Source organism: Leuciscus leuciscus (genome assembly GCF_965113295.1).
Source record: "Leuciscus leuciscus genome assembly, chromosome: 12".
NCBI classification, from domain to species: Eukaryota; Metazoa; Chordata; class Actinopteri; order Cypriniformes; family Leuciscidae; genus Leuciscus; species Leuciscus leuciscus.
The window spans coordinates 5,329,133-5,355,792 of record NC_138736.1 but is presented as its reverse complement, the minus strand read 5'-3'; the positions used below and the strand labels follow the sequence as shown (position 1 = coordinate 5,355,792).

The 26,660-nt window shown below is 37.2% G+C and overlaps 1 protein-coding gene across 1 annotated transcript; it reads left to right on the top strand.

Annotated features, from left to right (window-relative positions):
* Window positions 1-1,017: 1,017 nt before the first annotated feature.
* Window positions 1,018-26,395, top strand: LOC309511816 (immunoglobulin superfamily DCC subclass member 3; the record flags this gene model as incomplete). The annotated part of the gene is made up of 14 exons (XM_082187141.1): window positions 1,018-1,063; window positions 7,956-8,267; window positions 9,577-9,721; window positions 9,799-9,929; window positions 10,142-10,279; window positions 11,886-12,044; window positions 19,029-19,194; window positions 19,981-20,231; window positions 20,498-20,662; window positions 20,939-21,127; window positions 22,302-22,418; window positions 22,502-22,628; window positions 23,505-23,640; window positions 25,472-26,395. 14 exons carry the CDS (start codon window positions 1,018-1,020, stop codon window positions 25,559-25,561), a joined length of 2,172 nt encoding a protein of 723 aa, XP_082043267.1. The 3' UTR covers window positions 25,562-26,395.
* Window positions 26,396-26,660: the final 265 nt, after the last annotated feature.

Below are 26,660 nucleotides of genomic sequence, written 5' to 3'. Positions count from 1 at the left end.
GCCTGTTCAAATGTTTCATACTTTCTATCAATTAGTAGCCTATAATGAGAGAGGACGGGCCCCTGGGCAGGCAACTCACTTTACTTAGCATGCAGATCTATTCATTTACTGATTCATATGCTAATCACTGCTAATTGAATCAGTGTGTTGGGTGTTTTCCATGGGTTTAATGATTTCTTTGGATCTGACCGCACAGGGTGAGAATGGTTTACTCAAATAGTAAGGCTAAAAATGCAATGAGGATAACAAAATAAGGAGGTTAGTTCACACTGCCACATTAAACACTGTCAGGTTTCTGTTGAAAACTATGAAATGGTTTTAATTGGTTACCTAAATAAATAATATCAGTACTTTATATAAGGTAGGCTATAATATAATATTTTAATAATGAATAATAGGCCTATTCATAGATAGATAGATAGATAGATAGATAGATAGATAGATAGATAGATAGATAGATAGATAGATAGATAGATAGATAGATAGATAGATAGATAGATAGATAGATAGATAGATAGATAGATAGATAGATAGAATGATATACGATGATCATTATGAGTAAAAGTTATGTTTTATGTTGATGTTTTTTTGCAGATAAATCAGTCATAACGCACCTCTCCAAAGACAGCAGCTCGTTTAATGATTGGCTCATCACAGAGCCACCTGTCACTGACGGCGAGCGCGCGCGTGTCAACGTCCGTGTAGTGACCGTGCGCGTGTCAGCAGCTTCAACAATCTCATGAATAATGAATGAGCTCGCGCTCACCGCTGAGCTGAAGCTGCTCGCGGGATATTCTCACAGTGGCCGTGGACGTGACCAGCAGCGCCCAGCTGGAGCGTGTGATAAAGTAACGAGGATGTTATGCTAGGTTGACTCCGTTTTAAGATTTTTATTCGAATACAAAGACATTTAGCACATTTTTTTTTTCTTGTTCACTTTTGAAACTCTTTTTAACCCCAAAGAAGTCGCCTACCTGTTTCCATTATTTTTGAAAGGATTTAACGTTACACAGGAAAATGAAGCCACGGATTTTACTGACCATCCTGACGTTTGTTGGTTCTTGTGAGTATAAACTTATTTATTTTTTACATTGTAAAGATATGGTAGCCTATGCTTTTTAGTCATTTTATTTATTATTCACCTATTTGTGTGCACTCTGCTTTCCATGTGGTTTCTTAAAAAATAAATAAAATAAAAACCTTAGAAGCATACTTTGACCAGAGAGATTTAAATATCATATTTTGAGTTCTGTATGATATTTTCTGACGATTCTACGACTAGCCTACAAACTGCAAACTGTCTGATTTCTCTTATTTGGATATATGCCCTCAGTAGTCCGTTCAATTAATAAATTATGAAGCTAATTCAAATATTACATTATTAATATTTATTAATATTTTATTTGCTTTGTTTTGCCGTTAGCTACATTAAACACTCTCGTTGTAGAGTTTCGTTATCCTAATGCAGGACAAGCTATTGGTGCACAAAGCATCTTTTAAAAGTTCATAAAAGTAACTTCAGCTGTTACTATCCTCCTTCTTCCAGCTCTATGCTGTTTTCTGTGTTAAATTAGTATTCACAGGGTGTTTCTCACCTATTAGGGAACATATGAACCTTTTAAATTTCAGTGTATTTGAACATAGTAAAATTTTAATTTTGATGAATAGAGTATAATTATATAGAAGCTTAGTATTTAGTTTAATGTGTTTATACACTAAACATCAGAACCCAATAGTTTGTATTCAACTAAGAGTTAATTTTATGACCAGTCACTGTAACAAAAGTTTAATTGCTGGTTAAATTCAAACCCATAAAATAGAGTAGAAATGAGAAGTCAAATGGATGGTGACAAAGATTTTGCTATAATGTAAAAAAAAAAAAAAAAAAACTTTTTCATGTAGGCTAACGTTGAATGAATATGAAAAAGAAAAGTCGAATTTTTTTTATCACAATGCAAAAAGGTTTATTTGTATGATCTGATTATCTTATTAATTTATTCTTAAGTAAATCTTTCTTAAGTTAAGAAAAAATATATATAAAATATATAATATATATATAAAAATATAAGTTATCAGGGTAGAGCAATCATATAAATCCTGCATCAAACCTTTTTTCTTCTCAAATATTCAGGTTTTTATAAGAAACAAAAATCTGTTCAGCTTGAATATTAATATAAAGACTAAATGACTTGACTTAGGATCAAAACAGTTTATTTTCAAACCAGATGTTATTGCCATGAGGTTATGTGCGTTCTTTAGAATAAATCTCCTGCAGTGGAATAATAAATAAACATACTCGGAAAGTTGAACAGAAGGAGATTGGGAGTCTCATGGAGGAGGAGGAGGAGGAGGAGGAGGAGGAGGAGGAGGGGAGGGGAGGGGGGAAACAGATGACCTTACAGACAGAGGAGCTGCGGTGACCTTGGGTCGTATTAACCTTTGGGGTCCCTCTCCTGGACAGCGGAGCGGTCCAAAGCGGCTGGAGCGAAAAGAGAGCCAAGGAGACAAAAGTGTCCACCTCTCCCCAACCCCCTTTGACCCCCAACACCCTGATCTCCATAACACTGCTCCAGCCTTATGGGAAGCAGCGGTATATTTAAAATCTCCTTAAAGCTGTTGGAGGTTTATGTGTGTGCATCCCTGAATAATCCTGCCACAGACTCCTCATCTTCCTAGAAAACATATGGATATAGCTAATTCTGACCAGACACCCATCCAGCTAATCCACACACACACAGGGCACAGACTGCAGTGGGTGGCCGATGTCTCTATCACTGCTAAAGCAAGTCATGGTCTGGACCTGATCTTCACAAAGTTTCTCCTATAAGTAGGAGTTTTAAATCCATATTTAAAATAACTTCCATCTCCAGTGGATCACCACAGAAGTTGTGAGTGATCATGTGCACTTGTTAGTTACCTTCAGGTTAGAGCCACTTCAGTGTGTACTTTCATTGCTCTAATTGAAGCAATATCCACTTTCCTCATGGTAATGAAGCTGGTGTAATAACCTGTAATACAAAGTGCTGGCTAAATTAGCTCATTTTAGAGGCCTTAAAACTAGTTTTGGTTGTTCAGTTAAAGAGAATCATCAGGGTTCATCAAGCCAAAGAGGAACTAACAGAGGCATTAAAACTCACATGTTGCAGCAAAGGGACATTTTAACCCTTGGTTGCTCCATTAAAAAGATTGGCTTAATGGAAGCCCTGGACCCCCTTCTGGTCCTTATCCCAATAATTAAAGACCTGAGGCCATAGTGATGGGGTGTCCTCCCTCTGCAATTGGGAGCGTATTGCTTATTGATTTTACCCAAAGGTTTCATGCCTGAGAAAGACTTTTTCATAAAAGCTGTTGACCTACAGACACGATCTAATTAATAGAAAGTCATATATTTGGTTGAAAAATAGTATCTTAAAACTTTAAAAATCTTTAAAAACTGGAGTCAGATACTTGTAGAGAGAAAAGTGGAGCACAAAAAGAAGCTAATTGGTTAATAAGGAGGGTGGAGTTCAACTTCAGGGGATTGTTTCCTCTTAAGTGGAAATGTAAGTGTGTTTGCATGACTTTGAACTTGGCATATGCCACCTAATGGCAATCAGTGGTTAAACAAAAGACAACTTTGTCTCAAATGACCAACACAAAGGAGTGTTTGTGCAGACAGCTTGTGGCTGTTGTAGTCAGGAAGAATTTAACTCCTATTATGGAGTCAAAAGAAGCCCACCGGAGCAGCGTGATCCCCCCCTCTCCACCCAGCTCCTTTACAATTCCTCCCCCGAGTTATTCAGCTATTGTTTACGTTTAGATCTCCTGCTGCTGCCATGGATATAATGGGAGAAAAAGAGAGCGAGAAGAATTTGTGAATGTTCATATGCATTAAGAATTTCTTTCAAAGGCACATATCACTTTTTCAAAGTGGCAGGCCAGTTTTAGTAATGCTAAAATCTTCTCTGGACAAAGCAGAGACTCAGCTATAGAAATGATAATGAGCATTAAAATATTAGAATATGAGAGTCTTGTAGTTCTGTAGTTTTCAGTTCTAAACAATTTTTTTCCCTCAAATCTTTTTTTTCTTCTTTTTTCTCAGATTAGCTATAAAACAGACCTATGCAGATTGATATATATGTACTCTACCATTCAAAAGTTTAGGTTCAGTAAGACTTAAATTTTATTTATTTTTTTAACTAAAAAAAAAACTTAATTGCATTAAATTGATTAAAAATAAAGACCTCAATAAAAACAAAAAAGTTTTGACAAAAGTCATATTCATCATAAAATTGTGGGGAAAAAAGTACCAAAGTTCGGTTGCTGCTGAAAATACAGGTTTTACCATCCCGGAAATAATTAAATTTTAAAATATATTAAAATAGAAATAAGTTATGCTAAATTGTAGTAATATTTGACAACATTACTGTATTTTTCATCAAATAAATGCAGCCCTAGTTTTAATACAGGACATTTTCATATTATATTATATTATATTATATTATATTATATTATATTATATTATATTATATTATATTATATTATATTATATTATATTATATGCATAGTAAAGGTAAAGTGATGGTGAGAGTGTTACAAATCTTTGCCTCATTGACCCTTCAGAGACTCTGATTAGAAACGAAGGACATTAGAATAATGTCTGGCCTCCAACAATAGTTTGTGAAGTTCAGGTCCAACATTAGTCTGGGGACAATGGCCCGAATTGGGGGGCTGGGACTGTGTGTGTGACTGGACACAGGCTGTGTGCCTTAGGCCCCACGTTGTTCATCCACCCTTCACCAACTCTCTCATGACCCTTTAGGGACCGAGGTCACAGCTCAAGGGGTGGGGATGGGTGGGGGTCTCCTGCTGCTCAGCTCATCATCTACAATCCCCCCAAAACCCCATTTCTATCCACCTCTCATCTGAATTATCTGAATTATCCCCAGACTTGAGCTCTTAATCACACTTCTGTCCGGGTCTCATGCAGGTTGTAGAGGGCTATAAGACTTTATAATCTGCATATGCACCATCTTCACCATTGTGGAGACCATGGAGAGCTTGTGTGGTGTAATGACAAACTTCTCTAATGAAAAGATGCATAGATTCAAATATGAGGTGGACATAAACATAAAACCTCTTTCTTACAAAAATGGTATATTAATACATTTTATTGTTCTCTAAGATGGTTAGTGTTTAAGATCGAGTCCATTTATATCCCTGCTATCTCATTTCCTTTTTTTTTATTGGATGTATCAAGCAAAAAATGTACATTATATTTGTACACCAGTACCTTTATTGCTTTGGCCCGTGTGTTATACTCTATATCTCTGAATCCAGCTTGTGTGACATAACCCCCCCTTTCCCCTGGGACCTCTGAATTTCATTAACACTTCGGGTGCAGTAAGCCAGGGAAGGGTCAGATGTAAGCTAGCCCTCATAAAACTGAAAAAGGAAGAGACAGTCTCGCCCCATCCACATCTGCTCAGTGTGCGAGTTAACTGGGAGCAAAAGGAGCATCCCAGATATTCCCTTCAGTGGAAGACTAGTTTATAGCTCTATATATTTATGGACTCCATTATTGATATTATCCAAGAGATGCTTGAGCTTATATGGTCATGTTGTTGTCATTGTTAATGTCAGATTTTGCAGCAGTGGTTTTCTAAAGTAAACACTCTTATAGTTCTGGACCAAACTGATAATATTTTCATTCTATACAAAAAAAAAAAAATCTAAAATTAGAAATTTTAAAAGCTAAAAGTAAAAAAAGTAAAAAGTCACCGCAGCATTATAATGTACATTATGAAAAAAATATTTGCTAAAGATACATTTTTACAGTGTTATTACATTGTTAGTGTTTTTAAAGATTTAATTAGTACGCATTAGGTGATGGTGAAGGTAATCTAAAGGTCAAAATGCACAATTAAATATCCAATATTAGCACACCAATATCTATGTAAAATATTTTTACATCGCTATAAGCATAACACATCTTTTACAGCTCTAAATGACATACATAAATCTAAATATGTCGAAATAATAAGCAGCTAGATGCACTTAAAAGGGATAGTTCACCAAAAAATGAAAAATATGTAATTATTTGTGATATTCCAAACCTGTATGACTTTATTTCTTCTGCACACAAATATTTTAAGGAACTGTTTTTGTCCATACAATGAAAGCCAATGGGGTCCAAAAACACACTGAGACTTTAATATATATATATATATATATATATATATATATATAAAAATATTATTGGCTGATCTATCCCTATAACTAAGACTCTTAGTCTCTTTTGACATTCATGGTATGGCTGTCATGATCAAGTGCAGGTGGCGTTCGAGGAACCCAGTGGTCAGAAATTTGTATATTTTAGTGCATATTGAATGGGGGGGTATATAGGTTATAATATCCACCTAACAGATGCTGAAGGAAGGTACTTCACATCTCATCTAACACAAGTTCAAGAGCAGACTTGTGCTGTTTAACATAACAGATGCTGGAGACACCGGCCATCTCCAGAGGTCACATTAAAGGTTGCTTTAGGTCTGGAGTTCTCCATATAAAAAGCACAGAGGATGTGTGGAATGGCCATGTAGCGAGTTGACAATGAGAGAGGACTGGGGTGAGCAAGTGGCATGGGAAAGTCACCCTGGAATCAGACTGAAAGGAAAATGTGACCGCTGGGGGGTTTGGGATGGTGGGGGTTTGTATAAGTGGGGGGCAGATGGTCCAGACTGAGAGAGGTGCAGAAGGCTCCTGGTGGTTACCGAGAGTTGTTTTTTTGGGTGTCGTCACAGGCCTATTGTCATCAGGGTGGGTTTATTCAAAAGAGATTCCTCTAACTTGACCCCATAACTCACCCTAATTCTCCATCCCTTCTACTCTGGCTTTGTCGCAGCTCTCTCTGCTTCACTGGCTACATTGCGTTTGTCTCTATTGTGATGACCAGGTTTGGTTTGATGATACTGAGTAAATATGCTTAGATGGTAAAGCTCACAATGACGTCAGTCTTGAGGCACAAATGCAGTTTTTGGGGGATATTGAAAGTTTCAGAGCTTTCACTTTCAAGGCATTTTTCCTTTTAGTTTGAGTCTTGAAGTGACAAAGAACACAGACAATATGCAACAAACACAAAAACATGCATATCATAAACTCAAAAGGAAAAGTAGCTAAAAATGATGCTAACTTTAATGTCTATAGAAGTCAAGTCACATTTATTTATATTTTGCTTTATGCAATAAATATTGTTTCAAAAGCAGCTTCACAGTAATAAACAAGAAACCAACAGTATTAATGTTGCAGATGTACAAATATTAATACAATTTAAGCTCCAAAGCAGCTCTAAAAAACAATATTCAGTTCAGTGTTGATTACAATAAGTTATGACAACATATGTTTTTACATTGCTTTAACTCATCAGAATAAGTTAAACAAGCAATTTTCAACTTTTTTTAATAAGTTATACAAGATTCAACTCATTTTTTAAGTCAGTTTAATTTAATTTAACTTGAAATGACTTAAACATCCAAGTTAATTGAACTTAAAAATTTAAGGCAGCAACTTTTTTTTTACAGTGCACATTTATTTCAATAACAGTGTGAATATTGCATTGCTCATTAGTTATGAAGCAAACTCAGTCCATCTACAGAAGGTAATAGTGTCAATATTCAGATCAGATCAGTTCTTGTTGCAGATTTCATCAATTATGAAACAGCTTCGATTCAACTATAAAGCATCTTTACAAAGACAATGTCATTATCCGCCTCAGTTTAGATCTTATTCATTAGTGTCATTGCAGTCAAATTGATAATATTGCTGAATATTAACTGCCTTTTAAACCTGTCACCCTTCTTGTATATCATCGTTTAATACCCATAACTTCTGACCATTTATTTTACATGCAATCTTTACCTTTTAGGGTTTGATTCAGTTGTGTTCTGACCCATCTTCTATCCCTCTCTCACTTTCAGGTTTGTGTGATGGATCTGAGCTGGCTTTCCTCACGCAGCCCAGTGACGTGATCGCGGTGCGGGACAGGCCGTTGATGCTGGACTGCAGGGTGGAAGGCGAGGGTCCCATCACGGTGACGTGGCATAAGAACGGAGCGCCGCTGCTTCCGGGAGTTGCCAGCCGGGCGAAGATCCTATCCAACGGCACGCTCCTGATCCGCAGCTTCCAGAAGAGACGGGATGGAGATACGACCGATGCTGGAGAGTATTACTGCGCTGCACAGAACCACTACGGCATGCTGGTCAGCCGCAAGGCCCGTGTGCAGCTCGCATGTGAGTGACTGAGGCTAGCTAATGAAATAATTCATATATGAGTATGATATGAAATCGTATGCTTTGCCTATACTTTGTTTTAATTGTTTATGTGAGAAATACAGTGACATAGGGGCAGCACCAATGTCCACTTACTCCTTGTCTCGGCTTTTACTCGATCCTTTCCCATCTTCCTCTGGCTCTCCCTTTGGTCCTATAAAAGCAGTAGGGTGGGTGATAATCCTGTAGAATTATAGTTGTCACTACATGCTTCCCCGGAAGGTACGACGTTACCATGGCAATGAACTCTCATTGGGAGGCCCTTCTTCTAACACCCCTGCCTATTGATTATATGAATGACCAGGCTATTTAGACCACAACGCTCTTGGCCCCTCATCCTACATCCCCAATGAAAATCAACATTTTAGATGCTAATGTCAAGTTATCATGGTAACTTCACATATGTGAAAGTAAGAATAATTTTTTACAGTATGTGCACTTGCAATGTGCTTATAGTGTACTTACTAAGAAAGTACTGAGTAATATAAGGTAAATACATGGGTTAAGATTAGGTTTAAGGGTAGGTTCTGGACTAGTACCAAGTTATTGTAATTACTACAATAATTTATAGTATGTACATGCAAAACGGGACTGTAAATTAAAATGCTATACCAGAATAATTGTTATACCACAAAATAATCTTTTAATAAATACATTTGTTTATTTTTTTATTTATTTTTTGGAAATATATAGGAAAAATAATCAAATGTTATATACAAATATCTTCAAAACTCGACACGCAAAATCATGAAGAGAATATACCCTGAAACCTCACAGTTTTGTCACATTTATGCTTAATATTTAATACAATTATGTAAATAAAATTATATATAAGATTAAATGTATATTTCTGTAAATGTTTTTAAGGAAGTCTCTATTTGATCAAAAATACAGTAAAAACAAATATTGTGAAGTATTTTTATTTTATCTTACTATATTTTAAAAAATATGTTATTTTTGTGATGCAAAGCTAGATTTTAGCATTATTTCTTCTCTTCAGTGTCACATGATCCTTCAGAAATCATTCTAATATGGTGATTTGCTGCTCAAGAAACATTTCTGATTATTATTATCAATGTTATATGTTAAGTTGTGCTGCTTAATATTTTTGTGTAAATTGTGATACACGTTTATCAGGATTCTTTCGATGAATAGAACGTTCAAAAGAATATACAGCAGAACATATCTCACTCAACTGATATTAATTATTATTTATATTTATTATATGGATTATTATTACCAATCTCACTCAATTCTCTTCGTCCCACAGCTCTCCCTAAATTCCATACTCACCCAGAGTCCATGTCAGTAGATGAGGGAGGTGTTGCACGTTTCCAGTGTCAGGTCAATGGCATTCCCGAGGCCAACATCACTTGGGAGAAGGACCGTGTTGTGCTTGGAACCTCTGATGACAGGTAACATGGTCCCAGCAAACAGTCTTTCTTTATTTTGTTCCTCACAATTGCTCATTCGTGTTACTCTTTCTCCACAGGTACACACTTCTCCCAATGGGTATTCTGCAGATTACAGGAGTTAAGAAAGCAGACGCTGGCGTCTACCGCTGTGTCGCCACCAATATCGCCAACACCCGCTACAGCCACGAAGCCTATCTGAACGTAACCGGTCAGTACTCAACCTTGATCTGACAAACACCCCAGATGTACATAACCTTAACCTTAAACTCTGTTCATTTAGTAAATAAGGCCTAAATTATGTTTGTATTGAACATGTGGTTTGATGAAGGACACAACCAAGAACATTGATTACCTCGAATGTCATGATGTCAAATGTCATCCTAATATTATCATCTCTTTATTTGTTCTTCTACGCTATAGGAGGTGTCCCTCGCACCTATAAGGAACCGTTCATCCTGTCCGGCCCACAGAACCTCACCATTACCGTCCATCAGACCGCCATCCTGGAGTGTATCGCCACCGGAAACCCTCGCCCGATTGTGTCTTGGAGTAGACTTGGTAGGTATCCTCATACTTGAACTGTCCAAGGATAACTGGGTGTGTTCGCACTTGGCAGGTTTGGTTCGATTAAAACGAACCTTGGTGTGATTGCTCTGTTAGTGTGGTTCATTTGAATAAGTGTGAACGCTGTCATCCGCAGTGTTGGGAAAGTTCACTTTCTACATTAACTATTTCAAAGTTCAGTTCACAAATTTTTAAATGAACTAGTTCGGTTCATAGTTCATACTTCAAAATTTTGAACTAAGTTCACAGTTCCAAAAATGATTTTTTTTTCCATATGTTGCTACAAGCTATTATTTTATTAGCACACAGTCTTTTTTTCCATATGTTGCTACAAGCTATTATTTTATTAGCACACAGTCTTTTTTTCCATATGTTGCTACAAGCTATTATTTTTCAAAATTATTGCCACAGCCCATTTAGAACCACAGACCACAATTATTTTATCAGTTTTAACATGAGGGAAAACGTGCTGCTTGAATGGTCTTTTTTAATGTTGAGAAAACTTAAAAGTTTAAGGCAACCAGCTGCAGGACATTTTTGAGTTCTCTCAACTTACGTGTTTGAGTTATCTCAACTTTTCTCAACTTTTTTCATGTTAAATAGTTGAATAAACTTTAAAAACTGAATTTGTCATACAAAACGTAAGTTGGATTTTTTACAGTGTGGAATCCTGGAAAAATATACCAGGCAGGTTCAACAAGTGCAAATTTTCTTTTCCTTTCAAAGTTTGCACAGAAATGTAAGACTTTCCCATCCTCACCGACCTTGTCATCAAACTCATTTAAATGATCATACGACGCCTCCATGCTTCTTTTTGTTTTGATTACGCATGCGGCGGCGCGACACTGGTGGCTGGTGTTGCCAGATTGGGTGTTTTTTCCGCTACATATTAAGGCCTGTTTACGGTGTGTTTTCGCCGTGTTTTCGCCTGGAAGGCTCTATAGAAATCTGGCATCCTATTGAACGAAGTTAAAGTGAGAGCGTGCCGTTCACAGACACCAGAATGAACGAGTTCACAGTAACGTTCATCAGGCAGTATTACGGTACGTTCAGTTCACGTTCCGCCCAAAATATGAATGAGTTCATGAACTATCGTTCAATGAACACGTTCAGGCACAACAGTGGTCATCTGGACCCTGGTGACACCAAACAAGCGGGCTGAGACCCCTGAAAAGGTTGGTCTCTTTCCTCTTCCAGTCAAACTCTTCAGTTCGACTGAAATATGAACGCAACACGAACCAAAGACATGTAAACAAATCCAAAACAGGTTAAGATGTGACCCTAAAAAGGACAGAATGCTCAAGAATACCTGGTTCTTCTCGTCACAGTCCCGATGCTGTCCATTACAGTTCAGTTCATTTAGTCCAGCACAGCATTGTTTTGGATGTTCAATAAGTTCCGTCGCAAAATATACGGTTTTGTTTTGTAGATTTGGACAGTGTGAATGCTAAGCGAACCAGGGCTAAATGTATCTTTTTCTCTTTTGGTCCAGACCAAAAGAACCAAGAGAAATGAACTACAAGTGTGAACGCACCCTTAGTTGTTCTCTAGTTCTGTTCTCCTCGTAATTAATTTCCTTCTCATGATCCACTTCCATCAGATGGCCGATCGATCGGAGTGGAGGGCATACAGGTGCTGGGCACGGGGAACCTGATGATCTCAGATGTCTCCCTTCAGCACTCTGGAGTATATGTGTGTGCTGCCAACCGGCCCGGCACCAGGATGAGGCGTACCGCTCTGGGCAGGCTGGTCGTGCAAGGTAACCTTACTGGATTTCTAATAGAAATCCAAAGATATTATTTTGTGACAAATATTACTCATCTTCCACTCAGGCTTCAAATCCTTTTTATTATTTTTCTTCATTTTGGCATTTTTATGCCAGATTAAAGATCATTTACAGTGCCTACTGTTCAAAAGTTTAGGGTTGGTAAAATGTTTTTGAAAGTCTATTCTACTAACTATAAGTAACTCTGAAACTACATGTCAACTAACTCTCATTAGAGTATTAGGTTAGACTGTTAGGTTAGGGTTTGGGTTAGTAGAATAAGTTGACGTAGTTGCAAAGTTTCTTCTAGTCAGTAGAATGTCTTTTTTGGAGCATTAAAATAAAAAGTTAGCAGATACTAAGCAGACAGTCTACTAATACTCTAATGACTGCTAGTTGACATGTAGTTGCAGTTACTTATAGTTGGTAGAATGTTTAACGTGGACCATGGAAAAAAAGTATTACCTTACAATTTAAAAATAACTGTTTTCTATGTTAATATATTTTAATATGTCATTTATTCACGTGATTACAAAGTCATCAGTGTCACATGATCCTTCAGAAATCATTCTAATATGTTGATTTGGTGAAACAATTCTTATTATTATCAATGTTGAAAAAATAGTTCATATTTATGTGGAAACTGTGATGAAAAGAAAGTTTAAAAGAACAGGATTTGAAATCTTTTGTAACATTATAAATCTCTTTACTGTCACGTTTGATCAGTTTAATGCGTCCTTGATAATAATTTATTATAAAACGGTAGTGTGTTAAATCACAGAAGTATATGTTTAAGCTTCAGAATTTCATAAATGATCCAAACTCATAAGGGAAGTAATAGCTGACCCCCACACCGCTTAATCCTGATTTGTTGTGACACAAGTTCACAAAGCACCACTATTACAGTCATTTTATTATTTGCACACTTCACTGAGCACAACATAGCAAGCATGTGATCTTTTGTGTGTGTATAATGAAAGTATGAAGTGTTTGTTGAGTGCTATGATGACCAGGCGTCAAGCAGAATTGGTTTTGAACATGACCCTTGTAAGCTGACTGGTCAGCACAGCAGGAGAAGTCAATATTCAGGCCCTCCCTTCTCTCTGCTCTTTTTGTTATTTTTTCTCACTCGATCTCTGTTCTGGGTCTGATAGTGTGGGACTCTGACTATCATTATGGTAATTACGTTCCTGCTGGTGCTGTCCAGCTGGGCTTGAGAGGAATAGCTTGTGTAATGAAGTCAGCTGTTAGGAGATATCCCCCCTTCAGCACCCCAATGACAAAGCTCATCCATCACCCAGCTACTGTCCATACATTCAACCTGATCATATATCCCTGAGGTATATATATGCTCATCTTATTGGCTATCTTCAAAGTAGCTGCACACTGGGGGTCTTTAGGAATAAACAACATGAGAACAAATGGGTAAATCATCCATGAGAGAGTCAAATACAAAAGTCATATTTAATACCACACAGACAGTCAGTAGCTGTGAAGATCTATGCTTCTTTATTCATCTGAACATAAGCATAATAATGTCTTTTAACATCTTAGATGGCCAGGAGACAGAAAAACATAATCAAAGCACTGAATATCTGCGCTTGAGATAATGTAGATTATCCTCTTGTACTCTTGTGCATTTGTTAAATTGCACCCAGGTGTGCTTTCTCGATCTGTGACCCAAATGTCCAGCTTAAGCCTGATCAATCAATATTCACCCCTATCAGTCTTTTACAACAGAATTGGCAGTGAAGCCATTTGGGGGAGGTAATGTTGAATGTATTGATTCATTTATTGATCCACTTTTTGTGTAAGATGGGAACAAAGAGATTAGGTTCGGTTATTTTCGCCAAAATGGAAACCAAAAACCTTCCCAACACACCCTGAGAAAAGCCTCGTGAAGTAAGTCGGATCAGTGATGCAAATTGAAATTTAGAGTAACGAGAAAGAGAAATTAAATTACATGCCAAGGAATTGCTCAAAAATGCTTTATTAACAACAAGGTTAAATTTGTTCAACCATCAATACGGTTCAATTTGTTACCATTAACACAACTGACAATGAGCAACAACTTGTAAAATGTATTGTAGAATGCTTTGCATTAGGTTGTTATTTTATAGTTTTATTCTGTAAAGACAAAGACTTGTTAATGTTTAATGTTCATTTAACTTTGAGCAAACTGTTGCCAGTAAATAACATTGATTTAAATCTACAGTAAGTTACTGGCAAACAGCTGCAAAACTACAGAATTTTTTTTACAGTGTAGCACATCCTAGTCAAGTTCAGGTCTATTTCTGAAAGGTTGTTGTCCTCCAGACTCTCAGCTCATTGTGGAAGTGAGGTCTGCACTTTCACACACCCGTGAAGGTTGAGACAGATGCTGGGCCAAGATGTGGACAATAGAGAACAAAAGGGTAGATAGACAGGCAAAGAGCAGTTTTCCTAGTGTGTGTGTGTGTGTGTGTGTGTTTTGGGAGGGGTGAGGTATCCCCTCTCACCTCTGGCCTCTCATTTCTCACCTTTGACATTGGCCTAGGAAGCTCTTAGTGGAGAGCCAGCGGAGGGGGCGGAGTCTCCTCTGACAGACAGGTGATGAAGCAGTGAGGGCGGGGCAAGCAGAATGGATGGTCCTCAAATGAGGACGGGCGATGGTCCTTCATGACCCTCCCCCACTGTTTCCATAGCATTATGAGGGCAGTTGTTCTCTTCCCAGCTGGTGGTCAGGCAGCGGGTGACGAAGTTCATGACGGTATCGAGGGAACCCCTTCCATTGTCTTCACCCTGGGTTATTTTTAATATGACAAAATGAAAGGGTGTTGACTAGTTCAGCTGAAGTGTTTTTTAAGTTAAAGTTAACCTAGTACACATCATAGCAAGTGCAAAAATAGCCATTCATATTGAACATGGAGCTAGTCATTACATCGTGGCTTGAAATCCAGTGATTGCTCTCAAGAATTTGTTCATTTTGTTATGCGTATGAAAGTATTACACATCAATAGGCATTTTTTTTCAACAATATTAATTGATTGCATAAGTCACACAACAGAATGAAATGAATGAGGAGGAATAGCCAACTGATCAGATTCAAGGTCGGGATCTGAGAACCTGCTAAAAGAACAACTGATCGATACATGAGATGGATTGGCCACTGATGCTGTCAGTCGGCCCTGGTTGTAAAGACGCAGCTGGTTAGTTGTTAGAGGGAAAGACAGACCACCAAAAGCTGATGCTGCTATTTAATTGTACTCTGATTGCTTCCTCTTTGCAGGCAAGGGAAATTGCATGTCATCAAATTATAAATCCATCTGAATCAGTCACATATCGACATGTGCATGTGTTTTATGTGTGCGTGAGCTCGATAGCTGACTTTTATTGTTCGTTTACATGTAATTAAGAAGTTTGATACTAATTCGTCTTTTTAAGATGCCGTATAAATGCTTTAGCCTGACGGAAATCGAACAAGAGCGGTTTTCGTTATTCCTTACACACGTGTTATAATGTGAAAACCTTTTGCTAAAAGAATAAGTTTCACAGCTAAACATGTTTATAATAACATGGTGCAAAGTAGCTTTGATTTCCCATCATTTTTGGAAATCAGGGCTAATAATAAGTCTTATCTGCTCAAAGTTACAATAGTGTAATTATACACTATCAGTCAAAAGTTTGAAGTCACTTTTTTGCATTAAAAAAATCAAAATAAAAAAAATCAGTAAAAACTGTAATATTGCGTAATATTATTACACTTTAAAATAACAGTTTTCTGGATAAAATAATATTTCTTATTATTATGAAAAAAAAGTTTTGCTGCTTCATATTTTTGTGGAAACTGTGATACACTGCATTTCAAAAGTTTAGGGTAGGTACGATAAAAATAAAATAAAATAAAAGACATTAATACTCTTATTCAGCAAGGATGCATTAAATCGATCAAAAGTATCACGGTTTCCACAAAAATATCAAGCATCAAAAATTGTTTTAAACATTGATAATAATAAGAACTATTCTTAATACTTGCGCACCATTTATTGATAATAATTGAGCAGCAAATGATCATATTAGAATGATTTCTGAAGGATCATGTGACACTGAAGACTGGAGTAATGATGCTGAGCATTCAGCTTTGCATCACAAGAATAAATCACATTTAAAAAAATAAAATAAATAGTTATATATTAATCTATATTTCAAAATGTTGTCCAGTTGTGTATATGAGCTGGACAGATGCAGCATGTATCGGATCCCTCTCAAGGCCTTTATTTAGTCCGTCCTCAGTTTAAAACATTTCTATTCAAGGATGTCTATTCATCAACAGTTCTACTCAGGTTCAAGTGTGAAGTGCTTCTTGGGAGAGAGGAGAACCACAATGACGTGGCTGATGAATGACACACACACACACACACACACACACACACACACACACACACACACACACACACACACCGCTGTTCATTCAGATTGCGTCTGGAGGTCTGAAGTGACCTCTGTCCTATTGTGCCCTGCTATAGTTTCATTAAACACACCCCTCCAGCCCCTCCAGCCCCTCCAGCCCCTCCTGCCCCTCCCGCCCCTCCAGCCCCTCCTGCCCCTCCCGCCCCTCCAGCCCCTCCTGCCCCTCCTGCCCCTCCCGCCTCTCACTTTGACCCTAATGTCTAAGCAGAACCAATGAAGTGTTTTTAAAGGCTGCATTTTTCATTTCAGGCCTACGAGGAAATATATGATGAATTTTATGTTTTTATAGTAGTGTTTGATGTCTTGTTATGATATTCTCACATCAGTTTTGCATTTTAAGTATTTTTTTTTGTGCCTGTAAAAAAAAAAAAAAAAAAAATATATATATATATATAAAAACCATAAATATTTTTTATATAGGCTATATATTCAAGTATATATAAACATATACTATCATTTAAACATCAAATGAAAAAAAAAAATACTACTACTAATAATAATGATAAATAAATCAATTAAATAATTAAATAAAAAGGAGGGAGATTTATATAAAAAAAGTAATTCATTTGTTTTATATTATATTCTTTTTTTTTTTTGAGGTGCCCATATCTTTTCAAAAGTATACTTTTGCTCTTTTGCTCAAGTTTAAGTGAACTTACTTTCCTTATCAATTGATTCTGAAGTAGATTTCAAAAGAAATCTTTTCATTTTTAATTCCGTTTTCGATATTATTCGGGGCACAATGATGAAAAACAACAATCAGCTGTGAAACCCAATTAAACATCTTCTGTGCGGCTCATATTGATCTGCCAAATCTATATTTTTGTCCAACGGTTTTAAAAATGTTGACCTCTTTTGAAGGGGGAGCTTCGCTGTTTTAAAGATCGGTGCCTGATTAATAGCTCTCTATTGAAATAGGGTTCCCTTTGACCTCTGACCCTCCACACCTCCACAGACCACTTCGGACCCTCTTCCCAGGGAGAAGGGGTTCGGTCTGGGGGGGTTTGGTTGTGGTGGGTGTCAGTAGATCAATGAGATGCATAGTCCTGGGGTCTGGAGAGCTCTACATATATGCATGGCCATTGTGCGGACATTGAAGAGGTGTCAAGCGGAACGATGAACCCGCATCTGGAAGACAGAGAGCAGAAAAACTAGAGTTTAAGTTCAAGATCTGATTTTTGAATTGAGTGCATTTTATAAGGGCCATATACTGGTAAAATATTAATGTCTTGATGATAAACAAATGTATCATTTGAAATTAGCTTTGTCTCTGTATCATACTGTGTGTGCTGCGTAATATTTTCACATTCAATATTTTTTAATATTTTAATATAATATTTTCACATTCAATATTTTGTAATATTTTAATATAATATTTTCACATTCAATATTTTGTCATATTTTAATATAATATTTTCACATTCAATATTTGTAATATTTTCAAAAATAACTGAAATTTTATTTTTATTTTAGATCAAAACAGACGCATTTTAAAGCTATTCATATCATTGTCTTGGTTTTGATGTAATTACATTGTAACACTTTACGATAAGGTTCATTTGTTAACATTAGTTATTTGTATTCATTAACATGAACTAAGGAGTGAAAAATACTTTTAAAGCATTTATTAATCTTAATGTTAATTTCAACATTTACTAATACTTTATTAAAATCTAAATTTGTATGTGTTTATTTTATTTAATGGATCTGAATAACGAAATAACAATGAACAGTTTTATTTTTATTAATAACATTAATAAATACTGAATTATAATACGTTTATAATAATGATAATGCTTAATGCATTTACTAAAGTTAACTAATGGACCTTATTGGAAAGTGTTACTAATTACATTATTAAATTGGTTAAATAAATAAATGTCTTTGTTTTTTTATTTTGGTATAGTTGGCTACTATTATAGTTTTAATTTTTATATTTTACCTTTCATTTTAATTTTTGTTAAAGTTTTAGCAATTTTGTTGTGTTTTTGGAATGTTTATTAGGTTTCTTTTTTAAATATGTCTATATAGTTTTTAATTATTTTTATTTCAGTTTAGTTTTAGTTATTTTAGTAAATCAAGTTAGACTAAGTGCAAATGAGAAATGTTTTTTAGTTTTATATTAAAGTTTTTTAATATTTTATTTTTAAAAGTTAACATTTATTTTATTTCAAGTAATGGCTTTAGTATTATTGTTAACACTTTACAATAAAGTGTCATTTGTTAACATTAGTTAATGTATTAACTAACAAAAACTAACCATGAACGATACATTTGTTACTGTGTTTGTTAATCTTTGTTAACGTTAGTTAATAAAAAATACGTTGTTCATGTTACAGTGCATTAACTAATGTTAACAAATACAACATTTCATTTTAATAATGTATTAGTAAATGTTGAAAAGATTAATAAATGCTGTAGAAGTGCAGTTTAACTAATGTTAACTAATGTAACCTTATTGTAAGGTGTCACTGTTTTAGCTCTAGTGAACTTTAACAGTAACCCTGTTGTTCCCTGTCTGTCTCGCAGCTCCTCCCGAGTTCCTGCAGTGGCCGCAGTCTGTGTCCAAGACAGCAGGGGGCAGTGCAGTGTTCACTTGTGTGGCTCAGGGTGTTCCTGAACCTCATATCATCTGGCTGAAGAACGGGAAGATCCTCACGCCTGGTGACAATGTCAAACTCACCAACAATAACAGGTACGCACAGTTCGGAGACTCACAAATTGCAACAGGAATACACAAAATTACACTTACCCATAAAACCTTCAGAATTACACATGCCTATACTATAAACACACAAATTACACACACAAAAAAAAGTTTTTTTATTTATATGTTTAGGTGCCTATTTAGATTTTTTTATTTATTGTTGTTTTTGTTTTTCTAATTTTATTTTCTTCTTTTTTTGTAAGAAAATATAAAAACAATATTTTAGCTGCTTTATGGACCCTTTTCACAGACTGCGATGACTCGTTTCCACAGTAATCAACATTGCAAATCGAGTAAATATTTCTAATATTTTCATGTTTAAAAAATGTAATGCTATATTTCACGTTATGTTAATGTAACTTTGGCATTAAATAACTGCTGCGGTGGTGTTTCTAATACAAAAGGCAAATATGACATCTTTCTCTCTTCTGACCAACGTAATAAATAAATAGATATTTTTTCCCTCTTTTGAAAATTATTTTTTATTTTTTTTTTTGCTATTGGAGCAAATGGGAATACAAAAAGTATATCTACAGTCATCTCCCATTCACTACTATAGAAGTTTACCGAACTATGACGACTTCAGCTTCTGAGAACCCCAGAAATATAAAAAGGGTCCATTTACCTTTGAAAATATCTGGTGTCATTACCAACTTCTGTCCACTAGATGTCAGTGTTCACCTGTTTTATATTCTCTCATCCAAATCGTAACGTGCAATATCTGTAAATGTTAACAAAGGTCACAACATCTTAAATTATTTTGAATGTTTTTAGCACCCTGGCCGTGACTCGCATCACATCAGAGGACGAGGCCATATACCAGTGCATCGCTGAGAACTCTGCCGGCACTAACCAGGCCAGCGCTCGTCTGGCTGTTTCCCTGTCCAAAGAGCTGCCCGACTCCCCTCAGGACCTGAAAGCCACGGCCCTGTCTAAAACCACCCTGCAGCTCTCCTGGACACAGCCGCCGGCTGAAATCACAGACGGGATCATCGGATACGTGCTGCACATCCGCAAGTATGGCGGTAAGTGCCTCTGGAGTCTGGGCTGTGCTTAACTCCACTTCAGACAAAACATTCGCAAACATCCCTAGCCATGTCCCCCGGCGCTCATTTTGAAGTGCATTCAACTTCAAGTTGCATCAAGTTGGCGAAGAAAGTTTAAATGGACAGACCCTCGACCCCTCGATTTTGAGGCAGATCCATAAACCACAATGCAACATGATTGTGACGTCACAGCAGATCGAGCTTAATTTACCACCACTCCTAATGCATAGCACTTTTGTTTTCAGAGCCTGAGAGTAAAGAACTACAGGAGGCAGTGAGTAAGACAACATTTCAGCATGACCTCACAAACCTTGAACCTGCGACCACCTACTCCATCTACCTGAAGGCCTACTCTCCTCTGGGTGCCAGTGAACGCTCCAGCGCTGTCGTTTCCACAACACTAGGGGGCGGTATGTAGCTACACACTCTCCGCTGTTTGGTTCATGTTTTGCTTAGGTCACTACAATTTCAAACTCTTCCTCCATCTCCCCTGCTGTCTCTTCTCTGAGCCACGTCAGCTGTCCACACATATGTCCTTCCCCTGTTTTGTCACAGATGTTCGAGCATGGCCTCCCTTTTGCCCACCCGCCTTATGTTTTTTTTGCTTCAACAGAATTAACTTTGACAGTGTTCCTTATTCCTCTGAGCTGATTATAATGGTTTTTCTTTCTCTATGTCCCATCTAGTGCCCAGTCCACCTACATTTTTCACCAAAGCAATAAACAGCACAGCAGTCCAGGTGCTATGGGAGCTGCCCAGTAAGCCTGGGAAAACGGAGGGTTTCCGACTGTCATACCGCAGGGTTCCTCATGGAGAGATCCTGGGGCCGATTCAGTTGCAATACCATGTTAACGCTCACATCTTCTCTCATCTCGGTGAGGGAAAGCGGTTTCTGTTTGTGTAAACTATATTGATGCAATAATAGATGCAATATATATTTGCAGACGCCGTACGGTTAGCTGTTTTCTTATCAAATGCAATTACATTCATGAATTTTAAATATATATTAAGTCAGAGGTTTTCAAATTGGCATCTGCAGAAAATTTTTGAATTTTTTTATTGCAAAGCATGTTTTAAGGCTTTCAAAGTAAACCTTATTTAGTGTGAAAAGTGCAATACAAAATCTGAAAGTGTTTCAGTTTTATATAACATTACTCTGATAGTGGGGAGAAAGATAAAAGATAAAATCGTATTATAAATAAAATAGTTCATTTTAAATTATTATTGTTTTAATAATAACGAAAAAAAGAAAGAAAAAAAAGGCAATTATTTAATTTAGCAAAATAAATAAATAAAATAAAATGTGTACAATTTCATTTAGTCTTTATAATTAATTAGTATAATACACTTTGTGTAATTATTTTTTTTAACTGAAAATGTATATTTATAAATACCTTTATATTTTTTGGAAGGGGGTCCCTGACAAATGTGAATCACCACTTTTTTGGGTTGTTTGGCACCAAAAAGTAAAATAATAATAAAAAAATAAAAAAACAGTTTTAAGTGTATAAATAGGCCTACTTTTCAAGTCAAGAGCTTTATTGTCATCTGTACTTTAGTACAATACAATTCTTATTTTGTTACACCTCCCTGTAGAATTTTCCCACATAATCAGCACAAAAAAGCCATCAGATTCCATCTAGCCCTGCTTATTTTGACGTTTTATACTGAAAACTCTCTCGCTTCACTATTCAGTATAAATGACCTGTTTCAGCACCTCTGAAGAAGCCATTATGTTTGTACAGTGATAGTTGAAATGTTCTGAAGTATATAGTGCTAGAGAACAAACACTCCTCTAAGAATATATCCTAGTACTATTACGTGAAAAAGTGTGAGTTTCGGGAAAATTGAGATGATGAAAGCAAGATCGGACATCACGTACAAAGGTTTTTTTTACACCAGACCTCAATCCCCATCAATAGCTCTATAGTGGCAAAGTCAACAAAACCAGCTCAATGTATATGTGTTAGACCTAGACACGAATGCATGTGTATCTTTGATTGATTTGCAGCGTGTGCGATACTGACTGATTTAATTTTTCCCCCATAGACCCCGGCGCTGTGTATGAAGTCAAACTGGTGGCCTACAACGGCAATGGAGAGAGTGACTGTTCGAAGAAACTGGTGTCACTGGCTGAGGACGGAACTAGTGCTAAAACCAGAGCTGGTAAAGCAGCGTTTGCTTTGGCACATCTAAGTTTGTTCATTATTTTTAAGTGCACTGTATAATGATCATGTTCTGTGGTTCAGGAGAGGAGACTCACTGTAACTGCAGGGGTGTGGAGAGCTCGGTCAGCAGTATTGTGATTGGCATCCACATCGGCATGGCCTGCATCATTTTCTGCGTGCTCTTCCTCATGTTCGGATACCGGCGCAGGTAATGGAGCTTTTGGTTAGATGATGTCATGTAACTACATGCACAAATTTTACAAATATTTTTTTTTACAAATATTAATTCACTTCACAAATGTAAAATATAATCATATTAAAATAAGCATGAGAGAGAGAGAGAGAGAGAGAGAGAGAGAGACAGAGAGAGAGAAAGAGAGAGAGAGACAGAGAGAGAGAAAGAGAGAGAGAGACAGAGAGAGAGAAAGAGAGAGAGAGAGAGAGAGAGAAAGAGAGACAGAGAGAGAGAAAGAGAGAGAGAGAAAGAGAGAGAGAAAGAGGAGAGAGACAGAGAGACAAAGAGAGAGAGAGAGAGAGAGAGAGAGAGAGAGAGAGAGAGAGAGAGAGAGAGAGAGAGAGAGAGAGAGAGTGTTTTAATGACTCTACAATTTCCATTCAAAATATTAGAAAAATATTTTATATTTTTAAATATGAGGGAAGAACAAAACACTAAACTTGTTTAAGGTATTTATCTGACAAAATTATTTGGCAAACTAAAGCTACAGGTTTTATTTCACTTTGCAAAAAATGCATAGAAAAACAAATAGCTCACAGGAAGAGGCATGCATTGACTACATCATAATCAGTTATTAAAATTCCATTGGTTCTCTCTTGTTTTTGCATGTGTTCATAATTTAATAATTTAATGTCGCACAATTTGGCATGTTTCATTGTATCATCACAAATAAAACTATTGACTCCAAGCACAACGAGCAATATGCTTACAAAATCTTTAAAAAAATAATAATAATATTTGAATAAAGGATGAAGATGTTCTTGGCCGGCCATCACTTTTGGCCACTACTGTAGTTAAATAAACACATGATATAAATACATTAATAAATGAATTTAAATTTTGTCTCAGTTTCCTCTGTAGGAAAGGGACTCAGGACAGCTGGTCTGTGCCACAGGGCGAAGATGGAGGACACCATTCTCAAAGCAATGGCATCCCAAAAGAGGGAGTAACACGGCCTGCTCAAGGCATTGAATTAGTTCCTCCGGTAAGACTGTCATCTGTGGTCTGGCTTCTCACTGCATTATAACTGAGAATAAGCGGCCTTTAGCAGATTGTCTATTTTTGCAGATTGTCTATTTTTACAGCATGTGACTCACCAGTTTCATCAGCAGGAAGATTGTTTTACTGCCAAAACACTTTTACACCTTTTCTTGTCTGTTAACAGAGTTTGTATCATCAGTAACAATACTTAGCTTTAGCATTTTTCCCTGTTTACACCTGGTATTAAGATGTGTTTTGATCGATCGGATCACAAGTGGACGATTCTAGCTTTAGCATCTCAGGCCCTGTTTACACCTGGTATTAAGATGCGTTTTGATCGATTGGATCACAAGTGGACGATGCTAGCTTTAGCATCTCAGGCCCTGTTTACACCTGGTATTAAGATGCGTTTTGATCGATTGGATCACAAGTGGACGATGCTAGCTTTAGCATCTCAGGCCCTGTTTACACCTGGTATTTAGATGCGTTTTGATCGATTGGATCACAAGTGGACGATGCTAAATACAGGAGTAAACGGGGTCTAAAACGTCTTGAGCTTGTCCTCTTTCGACCACTTCTAGATGTAGTTGAAAACGCATTCGACCGCATTGCTTTCGTAGTGTAAACGCCCATGTGGTCGAATGTGACACAGACACAAACAACCACCTACTCTCCGCCTAATGACCTAATGCGTAAACATTAGCTAAAGGCTAAAGCCAGACAGGCTTTAAACATTTTGGGCTGAAGACCTAAGTTTGGTTTGAAGATGGAAAAACGCACCAAGAACAATATTCTCTCACCATTCCTGATTTCTAACACACACTCACAGTGTTCGGCTGGTCTTACAGCCAGGGGCGTAGCACAAGATCCCGGGCCCTATGCATAGGCAGTCCTGATGGGCCCCCATGTTCCTCAAATCCAAAGAGGAGGATGAAAGGTCTGTTGCTACACTCCGTGATGTGACAGTTTCTGAAACTGACGGCCATGTGTTTCACAATGTTAAGATCTGCTTCTACTAAATCTGACAAATATAATGTTGACATGATATGTTGCTACCGACGAGCTACCAAGCTACCTATGACACTGATTAGCCCATTATTGCCAATTTTAGATATTATAGCCTATTAATTTCAACTAACTAACATAAACAAAATGCGTGCAGATGGACTAAACCATTTGGCGCATTAGCAAGGGGTGGGACCGTGAGACCTTAGATAGTCTTTACTTTTATATATACAAAATGTAGTCAGTCAATCAACTATTCAATTATTCAGCCAATACACTAACTTTACATTTGATCTGACATTTATTATGAAATTTAATAAGGAAATGAAAATATCCAGGTAAAATAAAATATATTCCAGACTTTTCAAGGGCCCTCTCCCCCTTTGGGGCCCTGGTAATCAGTACTGGTTTTACCCCCAGTCCGACGCCCCTGCTTGCGGCTGTCAGAGCAGAAACGAAAGCTGATGCTCTCTGTGTGTTTATCCGTCGTCTCTGGGTGCGTTCATATGTAAATTGCGTGAGCTTATTTTATCCATTAGATCAAAAGATCTGAAAAAAACCAAACATTTAGACCCTCCCCTCGGAGAAATCAGGACAGAAGTGTTTGAAAGTGGGCATAAGAGACGGATTAAAACACCAGATGTAAACGGGAATGTGTCTCCCTCGTCTACTTGTGATCCGATCGACCAAAACGCATCTTAATTCCAAGTGTAAACAGGGTCTCAGTGAGTGCACTGCAATGGAAATCTCCCATTGAAACTTGCGCTCTGCTTGTCAGGGTTTCGTAAAAAGGTAGCATATCATACTAAAAGCTGTTTTCTCTTTTTCAGGTTCCTAATATAGATCGCCAGACCCAATGCCAGGTTCTTATTGAGCAGCACTCGTCCAGTCTGCCAGGCACAGGCACAGGCACAGGCTAGCACTGCCTCCGTGATCTCGCTCTTTGTGGTTCCTCTGCCTAGCCTGCCCAACAAAGTCCCCTTTAATCCATATTTATCATGTCCTGGCCGTCACCTAAACTGCTGCTACCGTTGAAGGGTGTAAAGTATCTACAAAAATGCATATAGAGTTTTTCTACTGTAATTGAGTTTAAGTTAGCCTGTCCCATTTGTTTCTTTGCTACCTCCCTAAAAAACCAAAGCTTCACTACTTTAAGATCTATATGCTGACGTGTCCGCACAAGAACACCAAATAATAGCCTTAGGAGATACTGTACACTGTTTTTAAGTTGCAAATAGTTTTTACGGCACTCTTTCTGAGCATAAATACACAATGGAAGCAAAACAAAACAAACAATGATACCAAAACCACTTTGTATTTTATTACCAAAGGACTTTCTGCTAAAAACCAAAACTTCCCTTTGCAATGCGTCCGGTGGTAATAAAATATATACACAAGATGAACATAAGATTTAACGAACTACATGATTTACAAAACAAGCTATATTCTCAGTTCACATGATTACAGGGAACAGAGGTTTGTTCCATTTGTTAGCCTTAGCTCGGATATATACCAAGATTAATAACGTGGCCTTGCTTTTGCCTTCGCTTGTGGTTGTGTGAGTTCAAATAAATTGATTGTTATATGTTTCACCGTACATGCCTCGAGGCAGGCTACCCCAGAGGAACCATAAAGGTGATGGATTCTTACTCCTATCCTCTGTAATACCCACCAAAAGCTGTATACCTCCAAAGATAGCTACCTCAGAATGTTATTTTGGGCTAACTTTAGTCCCTGCTGATAAAGCATGCCTACCTCAGCCAAAAAATGTCCAGATACCCGCTACTCTTCCCACTGCCAGTGCCTGTGCCATCTGCCTCCAGAACCAGCATTCAGGTGCCCATCTGGTCGACTGCCATGGAGAGTGTGACCTTAGCCGCTCCAAATATTGCCTTAGCAGACAAAAGCTGTCTGGGAACCCCTCCCTACCTCATCATCGTCCAGAGACGTGTACACAACCATTGCTTCAAAAACACCTTTGATACGATTCTTTCCCACGTCCATCCATCGTACGCTTTG